The 11,388-nt window shown below is 43.3% G+C and overlaps 1 protein-coding gene and 1 long non-coding RNA gene across 2 annotated transcripts; one reads left to right on the top strand and one right to left on the bottom strand.

The window, feature by feature from the left end:
• The first annotated feature begins 731 nt into the window (after nucleotides 1-731).
• LOC310643432 lies at nucleotides 732-2,238 on the top strand. Its single transcript, XR_014493070.1, has 2 exons — nucleotides 732-1,108; nucleotides 1,886-2,238. It is a non-coding gene; the product is annotated as an uncharacterized lncRNA (long non-coding RNA).
• An 89-nt stretch (nucleotides 2,239-2,327) lies between these two features.
• CISD2 (CDGSH iron sulfur domain 2) lies at nucleotides 2,328-10,871 on the bottom strand. The gene is made up of 3 exons (XM_083367859.1): nucleotides 10,669-10,871; nucleotides 4,291-4,505; nucleotides 2,328-3,396 (listed from the first exon to the last, which is right to left on the bottom strand). The coding sequence occupies exons 1-3, from the start codon at nucleotides 10,769-10,771 to the stop codon at nucleotides 3,307-3,309; spliced, it is 408 nt and encodes a 135-aa protein (XP_083223985.1). The 5' UTR covers nucleotides 10,772-10,871; the 3' UTR covers nucleotides 2,328-3,306.
• Between the last annotated feature and the right edge of the window lie 517 nt (nucleotides 10,872-11,388).

Genomic DNA, 11,388 nt, shown 5'->3' on the forward strand with positions numbered 1-11,388 from the left:
GGGAACGGGAAGAACAATCAGGATCATTTGCTTGTTCTTTCTGGGGAGTCCCTAATATAAGTACAGCCTGTACCTGACAAGACTTGATTCACGTGCCTGGAGGCCCTTCTTCGTTCAGCTAATAAGCTAGTGCCTGTTTGCTGTTAAAGATCTTCCTCTTCCTTTGGAAGGAGGACTCTTAACTGTTTTGCCCAATAACGAGCTTAACTCAAATCTGAATTCTCAAAAGGGATAATTCTAAGAATTCTACTGTAAAATAGTATTAGTGGCTACACACAGGGCTTTTTTTCTCATAAAACGCTCAGAACGGAGTTCCGGCACCTTTTTTGGATAGAACCTTGTAGGGTAGGCAAGGCAGGTTGTATGACATGTGTGAGTTCCGGCACCTTTTTCTTTTACAAAAAAAGCACTGGCTACACACATGCATAAACATCCATAACAAGCCATACTGTTCTCAAAACAATGATATGCACATTGTGACATCATCGAGCAAACGACCAGGTTTAGAGAAGACGCAAACCTTAGTAAATATAGCAAATCTGACGAGACGCGCGCTCACAAATCTAGCTAGCTCCTTTCGCTCCACCGAATGAGCGCGCGGTCTCCTTTCCTACAGCGGCCGTTGAGAGGCGCTGGATTCCGCCAATCGGAAGGCACTTAGGGGCGGGATATCACGCGTGCGCGCGTTGTAGGCCCGCCTCCTCAGCCTCCTTCACCGCTCTTCCCCCCCCCCTCTCCCCGTTCCTCTCCGAAGGAGGTAGCCGCCGAGCCGTCGTTGCCCTTTTGCCGGAGAGGCTCGTCGGGAGACATCCGCCGAGCGAAAGAGGCGGCGCCGTCGACGTCGCGGCTGGCGTTCGGTGCGGGCGGGCGCCCCCGGCTGTTTCCGGAGGAAGGAGGAAAACGCAGGCGGCGAGCGAGCGAGCGACTCCATCCCCCACCCGCAGGGAGGGAGTGCGGCAGCGGCGGCGCAGACAGGCCCGACGAGGCGGAGGCGAAGGAGGCGCAGTTCGAGTGACCCCCCGGCCGCGGCGGCCACCCACCACCACCGCCCTCACCGCGACGCTCCCCCCGCGCAGAAGGAAGGATGGCGCTGAAACGCATCAACAAGGTGAGCGGGGCCCGCCGAGCGGCCTCGGCCTGCCGGCTGGGCCGAACCGCCGCCGTGCGGAGGAAGAAGCCGGGAGGGGAGGCTGCCGCCTGCCTTCGCCCAGGGCAGGGGTCGGCAACCTCGGCTCTTTTATGACTCGTGGACTTCAACTCCCTGCTATGCTGGCTCAGGAATTCTGGGAGTTGAAGTCCACGAGTCATAAAAGAGCCGAGGTTGCCGACCCCTGGCCCAGGGCGTTGGGCAGCGGCGGTTCGGCTGGGCCCGGTAGGAGCGTTACGGGCGGAGGGGAGGTTGGATTGCCGGCTCGCGGCCGTCGGGCCCGGTTGTGGGGTGGGAGTGGAAGCCGTCGGAACGGGCCTTCGGGACCGTTGGGGCTCAGCGGGGATCGCGGAGGCTGCCGAGCCGATTCGTCCTCCCCGGAGTCCGTTCGGCTGCTGCCGGCCGCCGTATCTGCCTTCGTTGAAATTACAAAGCCGCCTGTTACGGTAGCTTACCACAGCGTTTCCCAACCTTAGGAACTTGAAGATGCGTGGACTTCAACTCCCAGAATTCCCCAGCCAGCTATGCTGTCTGGGGAATTCTGGGAGTTGAAGTCCACGCATCTTCAAGTTCCTAAGGTTGGGAAACGCTGGCTTACCATCCTGGCCCCAGTCGTTTCATGTGGGGAACAATCAAAAAGCATCCCGGACCGCTCTTCCTCTCGCGCGCTATTTTTTTTTGCTCGCTCGCTTTCAGCAATAATATGACAGACACATGCATGCTTGTCTCGGTTCTCAGCCGCCTCCTTTGCAGCTGCTGGTCGGCCTGGCCCCAGAGGCCGTAGCCTTGAAATCCTGCACACAAACTCCTTCCCTGGAGATGTCGCTTTAGGACAAACAATTAGACACAGCAACAGTTCATTGTTTTTCTCCTATTGCCCTGAACACCCAATTCTAATACTACTGACTACTGTAGGTATGTGTGTAGTATTTATCCTTATGTTCTGCCCCTTCTTATTGATCTTATTATGACGATTATATTCTGTTGCTTTCCATGTACACAGAGAGCTGCTCCACTGGACGCAAATTCCTTTTTTTATGTAAATATCTTATTAATTTCAAGTTTTACAATAATAAGTTCTTAATAAACAACTCGGTGTGTGGGTTCCTTTATCATTCAGTGGTATATATTAACTTTCACTCAAAAGATCCAATGCTACACCATCCAGTATTTCCCTGATCCTCTCTTCTTCCCCACTATACAAGTATAATTCTTACTGCTATTAATACCTATACAATTAAATATAAACATCTTCATCACATTTCTAATGTTATAATGTCAATAATGTTTTTTTATTTTTTATTTTATTTTAATTCCATTTATATCCCGCCCTTCTCCGAAGACTCAGGGCGGCTTACAAGCTTAGCAGTAGCCTTCACTCTATGTATATGCCTGCTTATTAGGGCTTTCACACACACACCCAAGCAGCATTATTACAAAGTCAGCTTAATTGCCCCCAACAATCTGGGTCCTCATTTTACCTACCTCGGAAGGATGGAAGGCTGAGTCAACCTTGAGCCTGGTGGGATGCAAACCTGCACTAATTGCAGGCAGCTGGTGTTACTTAAGGAGGCATTAGCCCACTGCTCCACCAAGGCTCTATTATTACTGTTTCGGTAGGAAGGCTGTGCAGAGCGTAGTGAGTACAGCAGAAAAGATTACTGGAAGTTCACTTCTATCCATGACATGACATATAAGCGCTGCTTGACCAGAGTCTGTAGTATTGTCAGGGACGCTACACCTCCTCTCCATGACCAGTTGGCTTTGTTAACTTCTGGGAGGAGGCTTCGTGGTATCCGGAGCAGAACAACTAGACTGTGTAAAAGGTGTGTACCATACGGTATCAATCTTGTTAACACTCATGACTCTTTTTTCTGCTATGTATTCAAAATGGACCAAGATTAGAAGTATCTTTCATTTTTGTTACAAACAGCAGTTCTGGGAAAATAATTCTGCTATGATTACAAATAATACATATATTATATTTTTGTTATATAAAAATATACAACAAATTACCTAACATCTAACACACAGTATAAATGTAAGATGATCTAAACATATGCTAAAATATAACCCTGTGATTATTATAAGACTGAAAGCCCTACACACACACACACACACACAGACTTCCCTTCAGTCGCAGCATATTCACAAGTTTGCTAGACTTCTTTTTTCCTGAGTATTAAAGGGCCCACATTATCTCCTGTTGATTCGTTGTGTTTGTTGTGAGAGCCATCACAGACAGGGAACTGAAACAAAAACAAGAAACAAAAAGTAGGAGACTGGAATGGTAGTGGTTTTAGGACTAATTAAGATTAAGGGATAAGTTACCCTTAAATACATTATTAAGCACAATACATAACCAGATGTGATTGGTAGGATGGATAGCTTGGGTAATGTCAGAAGGACACAACGGCTATCCAAAATGTAAACTGAAATCTAAATGCCACTCTTGGTGCTTTAAATTATGGACTATGTTTATTCATCACCAATACTAAGAGCTGTTGAGCATCTGATATGTATTCTTTAAAACAATGGCTTAAAACTGGAGTGAGCAGTGTTTAGAAATGGAACAGCTACAAAAATATTCTCTCCAAAATTTCATTTAACCTCAACAATTGGCTTGGCTTGCAGGTGTTAAGGTATAAAGTGTAGTTTAGAAATCATAATAGGTTTGATTTAAAATATCTACATTAATAAACTACATTAGATTATTTTGAGAATTCAATTGGTATTGGCTGTTCATTGCTTTTATCTTCATCTTCTTGATTACAACTCCTGTTCTGGCAATAAATTACATTAAATGTTATATCCATATGTAGAGAATTCTGCTTAATGTAATCTACCTGCTAAAATAATTGAGTTATAATTGCCAATTTGGACACATCAAATCATAAGTAACAAGATAATAATATTATTTGGCTCTTTATCCAAATTCAGCTATGGTTTATGATCAGATGGCATCATATGTCATGATTTATAACACTTGTCCTAATCATGGAATGGCGTGCCATTCTTAGCTAGTTAAATAAAATGGACAAATCACAATCATGCCTTTTAAAAGAAGCGAGCAACTCTGTACCATAAGTGACAAGAACGACCTTAAGTAAAAAGTGTACGGCAAATTCAATAAAATAACTCACTGTTTTAGAGCGCCAGCATCTGCAGTACGCTGCCTTTGTGTGACATAGATCCTCAATGTGGATTTCATTTACTACTTTGGGATTCTCCTTCTGGATCTTGAGATTGATCAAGCGGTCCTTCTGCTGTTTCTTCTTGGAAAGGAATGGGCGAATAGCAACATATCCGAGCAGAGCAAGGACACCCAGGAAAGGCAATAACCGGAGCCATTCTGAAACTAAGCACATGCCACAAGCATACTCTAAAACAATATTCTGCAGCAACGTATTTCATATACAAACATTAATTCCCTTCTTGTTAATTATCCCAGTGCCAGGACTAGCTTGCCAAAGGGTGGGGAATGGTTAGGAGGGAAAAAAATGTGTGAAACAGATTAATCTTGTTCAATTTTGAGCCAGAAAGCACACTTTCAGTCCCATAATTTTGTAATGTGCAAACTGTTTTGCTAATACAGCATCTTGAATGGAGACAGATATTTCCCTCTGCCAAGCAGTCACATATCCTCTGCAGAGAACCGATACAAATTGCAGAACGATACCAATTTAAGTAACACTTTATTATAAAGAATAAGTATAAGAATTAGTACAAGACACTTGTTTGACGTTACTTCATTGTGTGCAGCAGCACTGTGTCTGCAAGCAGCAGGAATGAGATGAGGCGCTGTTCTGGGAAGCTTCCAAAGCATCTGGCTCCATTCTTCCTTAAGGGACCTTTCTTTTCTGTTTGACTGCAGGAGGCTCAAAGAAGGTGTCTCTTTGGGTCACCTGGGTGCTTTTATCTAGCCCGAATGTGTAATTTTGGAGAAATGCCATGCAATAATCACTTGAGAAATCTGACTTGGTGAGTTTTCTCAGCCTGAAGGTACTGTCTTGAAGATGTAGCATCCATTCTGGGCTCAAGTCTTCCTCCTGGGTGCTTTTATCAACTTGAACAGGCTGATTTGGAGAAACGCAAATGTCTTTCAAAATGTCTTCCTCCTGTGACTGATGGTCAGTCTGAGCCAGTTTCTTAGTGGGGACCTTCTTGAGAGCGAGTGCTTGGTCGAGTTCTCTACGCTCCTTTGACAGCTGAGCTAGCTGGAGGGCATACTGAGCAGCATAGCTTTCTGAAAATAGCAGAGCCTCCAGGTTTACTGCAAACATCCAACTGATTTTCTTCAGTATCTCAGCAGTCTGATCTGCTGCTTTACTCTTCTGGAGGAGCGAGTGGTCTTTCTCCATCAGAGAGTGATTTTCCAGACTCATCCCAAAGCCTCCAGGCACGGCTTGTAGAGAAATTAATGTAAAACTACAAGCCCAAAGACAAAGCTGAAGTCAAGAAAATTGAAACCCTCATAATGATATGATAGGGAAATTTAAATGAAGAAATTCTAGGGGTTGCTGAGAGGGAGGGAGAGAGATAAAAATGCAAAAACTAAAATCCTAGTTTGCACAGAAATATTAGACCACATTAAAGGTATATAAGACTAATTACTTGATAAATTACAAAACTGCTACAAAATATCAATGTTGGTACAGAAAATAATTACAATCCATATATAACAGTTTGTGTTCAGCTCGTACTTGAAATCTGTATTTGCTTAATAAAAGAGGTGATGGTTCCATTATTAAATGAAAAATAAGAAAAAAAAATGACATTATTGCTGATCTCTACAAGATTTCTGACAAGACAAAAGAAAAGATAATTCCATTTGCCCAGCAAAGGACACAGAACAGCCCATATTGATCCAATTAATAAAAAGGAATGAAATGAAATTGTTATTTAGGTGACAATTCAAAAGTCTTTTCCAAATCCAACAAAGCCACAAATTCTGATTTTAATTTTTTTTCCAAACGAATAATCAGAATTTTAAAAAAAATCAATCCCACTTTTATTATTTTTATAAACAATTCAAGGTGGTAAAACATATCTAATTCTCTTTCCTCATCCTGTTTTTTCCACACAACCACCCTACTAGGTAGTATGGACTGAGAAACAGTGACAGGTTCAAAGTCAGTCAGTTTTCATGCATAAAGTGGGATTAGAACTGGTTTCCAGCCTACTAACTTAACCAATAGACCAAACTGGCTCTCAATGGAGATAATCATTATCAAATACTTGGTGAACTTTTATAAAACCAGATTGGGTAGGATGGGTTACTAATTATGTACTATAAGTGCCAGGGTCACTAAATATTTTTTGTAAATGTTCAATAAGAAAATCATTTCTGTTGTGTATTTTACTCAATTCATACAGCACCTTGGATTAGGTTTTTGACTAGTTTCAGGTACAGCATATTGTGGGAAGTCTTATTACGATATTGGGTTAGCCAGGCCGTTGTGTTAATTCATCAAATTGTTCATTAGTTTTATGCAGGATGTTGTATGAATCCAATTTCATAACCTTAAGCATACTTAAAAATAACTGAATTCACATTATGTTAATTGTTGAATACATCACACTTAGTTTGCATGTGCAAATGACATAAAATATGGCTTACAAATCTTAGGGACCAGGTTCACACAACAAGCTATGCCATAATTTGATTTAATTCTGAATTAGCGGTGGTTGTGAACCCAACAGCCGCTTATTTGTAAAAAATAATAAACGTGATAAATAAATATTCCACAAACCAATGGCTAAATAAACCACATTTTTTTATTCTGTATGTTTATTTACTGTATGTTTATTCATATTTATTATGTCTTCATCAGAACAATAAATCCAAACTCAGGTAGAATACACAGCTTGAAGGAAAATGTAGATGAATGTCCTTGAAAACAGAAGCAAAAGCCAATTTTATGAAACCACATCTAATATGAATATACAAAGTGAAGTGAGAGCAGAAACACTGATCCATCTGCCTCTAGAATGTGTGGATCTTCCTCTGGCACTCCTGGAGCTGAGTATATTAGAGTTTACAGGAAAATCTTTTACATGTGGTACCCTTCTAACTATGTCTTGAATTTTTTCTATTGTTACCAAAAAATCTGTTATGCAAAATAACTGCACAATACTTTTTGAGAAACATCGTTCCATGGAATCATCATTTTACCTCATGACCAATTTGCTAAGCTAATGTAAGAAAACACCATATTCTGGCACAGATGGGCTTCTCTATCTACTGTAAATGTGCTAACAACAGATATCTAGCCTGATGCAAGAGCACGCATGAATGGAACAGGAAGAGGCAAGGCAATAAAATTATGAAGGTGACCTTCCATGTGAAATTGCTACAGGAAAGTCTTTTCTTCTTCACAAACTGATAGATAAAATTTCCAAAGCTGCTCTGCATTCAATCAAAAAAGGCAGGCTGAACAAGATTCCTTTCCTCTTAAAGCATTTTATTTTCTACCCTAGAGGCCTTTTGGGCACCAGGGACCAGTTACATGGAGAGAGATTTTTCTTCGGACCGGAGGGGGTGTGTTTTTGTGTGCTGCCTTCATCCTGTGGATGGGGCTTTCCTTGTTTGTGTGGATCAGTTATTGGCGTGCTGCGGACAAGTACTGGTCCATGGACTGGGGTTGGGGACCCCTGCTCTACCCTATAGTGGCCTTTCAGCTGTGCCTTTCACTTCTAACTGGTTTTTAATCTTGTAGCTATGTAGGTCTAGAGAGCCAATGCATTCATTTGAGATGAAGCTTACTTATCTCTCCAAACCTCTGAATTAATTAGGCAGCTCAGCCTAGGAACAGTTCATAGCTCGAAACAAGATATATCATATTTATTTAGAAAACTAACTCTGGGTAGACTTTCAAAATCAAACTTAATCTGCTGACAACTCATTTTTTGAGTTTGCACAATCAAGTCAACTGAATTCACACAATAAACCAAATTATCTTCTCACATATTAACAAGGTTAGAAGTATTCAACCTTATGTTTTGTATATGCAGCTATTAGATCTTTGGTAGACTTACTTTGGTATGTTATCTAACCAATAGTTTTAAGAGAGGGAAAGCATGATTAACATGCCATTTGGCAGATACATTTACACAAAAGTATCCATGTCTCATGCAGAATCAGGAAAAATGATCATGCTCAGGCATGAAAGAAAAGTGATCCTTCCTCAACATTAGAAAAAGAACAAGAGTTTGGCTTACTTTATGAAGAATAAGTTCACATACCTTTCCTCCCCAATTACTGTCCCAAGATTGATATTGATCTCTTGTCTCCAACATGAATATTCCATCCATGCTATGATTGAGGTAGACTGAAGTGCAGTGATGATGTTACCTAGTTTGGTAGTCAAATGCCTGCAAGAAAACTACCAACCTCAGAGAGCACCAAGGATCCCACAGTTCAACTCTGAGCTACAAATACTCTTTTATCATCATTCATCACTCTTCAGTGATGAATGATTAGAAATATGAGTAATTTAAAAATAGGACAGAAATATGCACTGAAAAAGTTCATAAAGGCATAGTAACCGATTCATTTAATCATACCACTGTAGGAATAAAAGGATTTAATATAGAAAAAATAACTTGTCTCCATTGAAGAATGTTGCTATACTTCATGGCATGGCACTGGGTTGCCTGAAGGACCACCCATCCACAGTTGCAACTACCTGTCCCCCATTACAGTTGGCAGAAAGAGCATGCATTGCCTGCTTGACTTGGCTGGCCTTCTCTGCCCTGATGCCCTGCTTGTGAAACAATCTCCTTCCAGAGGGAGGTTAGTTCCATCAGTCCTAATGTTCCATAAGTTTGTCACGATCTGACTTGTGGGTGGGTGTCTTAAGGGATCCAGGATATCTTAAAATGGTTCTGGCATTGTGTTTAATCTATTCTCTACTGGATGCCTGTATTAATTTTTATATATTTTTATTTAATGGTTGCATGCTACCCAGAATCACTACATGGAAGATGGGTGGCCATATAAATTTACTAAAATACATCCTTGCAAAATATATTACGTAATGTTATCAATCATCACTACTTACATACATTTCTGTCCCACTACATACAATTCCCTGAGTGGCTTAAATAAAACATCAAAACAATTTAGATACACTCTTAAAACTGTAAAATTGCAATCAATCAAACTATTTAGATGAGGGAATAGAAGGAGAACTCATCGAAGTTGCAGATGACGCTAAGTTGGTAGGAATAGCCAATACCCCAGAAAACAAGCTCAGGATCTAAAAAGATCTTGACAGACTTGAACAATGGGCCCTATCTAGCAAAATTAAATTTAATGTGGAAAAAAGCAAGGTTTGACACTTAGGCAGGAGAAACCAAATGTCCAAGTACAGATTAGGTGAAACATGGCTCAAAAAACAGTAACTGAGAGGACGATCACTTAAATATGAGCCAGCAGTGTGTAGCAGCAGCCAAAAAAGCTAATACAATCTTTGGCTGTAGAAACATAAGGCATAGAATCAATATCATGTGAAGTATTAGTACCATTTATAAAGCCCTAGTAAGACCACACCTGGAATATGGCATCCAATTTTGGTCACCACACTACAAAAAAGATGTTGAGACTTTGCAAAGAAGAGCAACTAAGATGATTAAAGGTCTACAGACCAAACATGAAGAATGGTTGCAGAATTTGGGTTTAGCTAGTCTAGAGAAAAGAACTAGGGGGGATATGATAGCAGTATTCCAGTATTTGAGAGGCTGCCAAAGTGGAGAGGGTCAACTTACTTTCCAAAGCACCAGAGGGCAGGACAAGAAATAAGTGATGAAAACTAATGAAGAGGAGAAACACCCTGGAAAAATAAGGAGAAACATCCTAGCAGTGAGTACAATTAACCAGTGGAACAGGTTGCCTTCAAAAGTTGTGGGCCTTTCGTCACTGGAGACTTTTAAGAAGAGACTGGATGGTCACTTTGTCTGGAATGGTACAGGGTCTCCTGCTTTGCAAGGGGTTGGATTAGACAGAAGACCATTAAAGTCTTCCAAGTCTATTCTGATTGATTGCTGTGTGGCCCTTTGGGAGGGAGCATCACGTGGCGGAAAACTGGGCACTGTGGTCAAGCCACAGAATGCACCGGAGGAGGCTGCCCGACTTCCTCCCGTTGAATCCATCGGAGTTTATCTCCGAGCTGACTTTATGCAAGTGTCGGTTCTTAAGCGAAGCGGAGAGCCAAGGCTGGGTGTGCAAGAAATGGGGACGTTCCATGATACGTCAGGCTAGTGGTCGGCAACCTCGGCTCTTTTATGACTCGTGGACTTCAACTCCCAGAATTCCTGAGCCAGCTATGCTGGCTCAGGAATTCTGGGAGTTGAAGTCCACGAGTCATAAAAGAGCCGAGGTTGCCGACCCCTGGGCTAGTCCAAAGCGGCGCTTCTCGCCTCTCGGCCGCCAGAAAGCCACAGCTTTCCCACGGACACGCAAGTGTACACGCCGTGCCCCCCTTTTCCCTTTCCCGAACAGCCCTGCGCTGCCCTCTAACCTGTGAGTCTCAGGAAGCCGCCGACGCTCTCCGGCAGCGGCAGGCGCTTGAGGTAAGCAGGCAGCTGCACTTTGACGATGCGGGCCAAGCTATCCAGCACCATGGCGCCGGGCGAGGTTTGGGCCAGGCGGGGCGAGACCGGACGCCGCCGGGTTAACTTTCAAGCCACGGCCGGACTCTTCCTCGCACAGAAGCAGCGGCTCTCCCGGCCACGGAGCATGCGCGCCACCGGGGGCGGGGCCTACCGAGGAAGGAGGGCGGGGCGGAGCCAGAAAGCCGGCGCTAGATGGGTCGCCGCGGCTTTTCCCGGCGGCTGGCCGGGCGTTTGACGAGCCGGTGGGCCGAGAGGGAGGAAAGCCGGAGTCGCCTCGGAAGGCGTGACGAGCTAAGCAGCGTCGCCCTAGTACTTGGAATCTGCGAAGGAAAGTAGGCCAGGCGAGGAAGCTGGGAAAAGGCCGGGATAAAGCAGGGGGTCTTCAAACTTGGTCTTTTTATGACTTGTGGACTTCAATGGCCAGAATTCCTCAGCCAGTGTGCCTGGCTGAGGAATTCTGGGAGTTGAAGTCCACAACTCATAAAAGGGCCAAGTTTGAAGATACTTGGGATAAAGCAACGGCTTCTGGTGCGTTGCTGGACTGAAGAGTTGAGCTCTTGTCGCTCGGTTGGAAGAAGCACCTTTGCCAGGGATGCTACGCGAGGCTGTCGGTATCCGGAGACCGC

Source organism: Vipera ursinii, assembly GCF_947247035.1.
Source record: "Vipera ursinii genome assembly, chromosome: 7".
Taxonomy (NCBI): domain Eukaryota; kingdom Metazoa; phylum Chordata; class Lepidosauria; order Squamata; family Viperidae; genus Vipera; species Vipera ursinii.

Bases quoted from the DNA above. Each gene is read 5' to 3' on its own strand.
- CISD2 (XM_083367859.1), bottom strand. From the start codon at position 10,771: ATGGTGCTGGATAGCTTGGCCCGCATCGTCAAAGTGCAGCTGCCTGCT. The intron at 4,506-10,668 runs GTTAGAGGGCAG...GCATGTGCTTAG, and splicing joins CGGCTTCCTGAGACTCACAG to TTTCAGAATGGCTCCGGTTA. The intron at 3,397-4,290 runs GTGAGTTATTTT...TTTTTGTTTCAG, and splicing joins GATGCTGGCGCTCTAAAACA to TTCCCTGTCTGTGATGGCTC.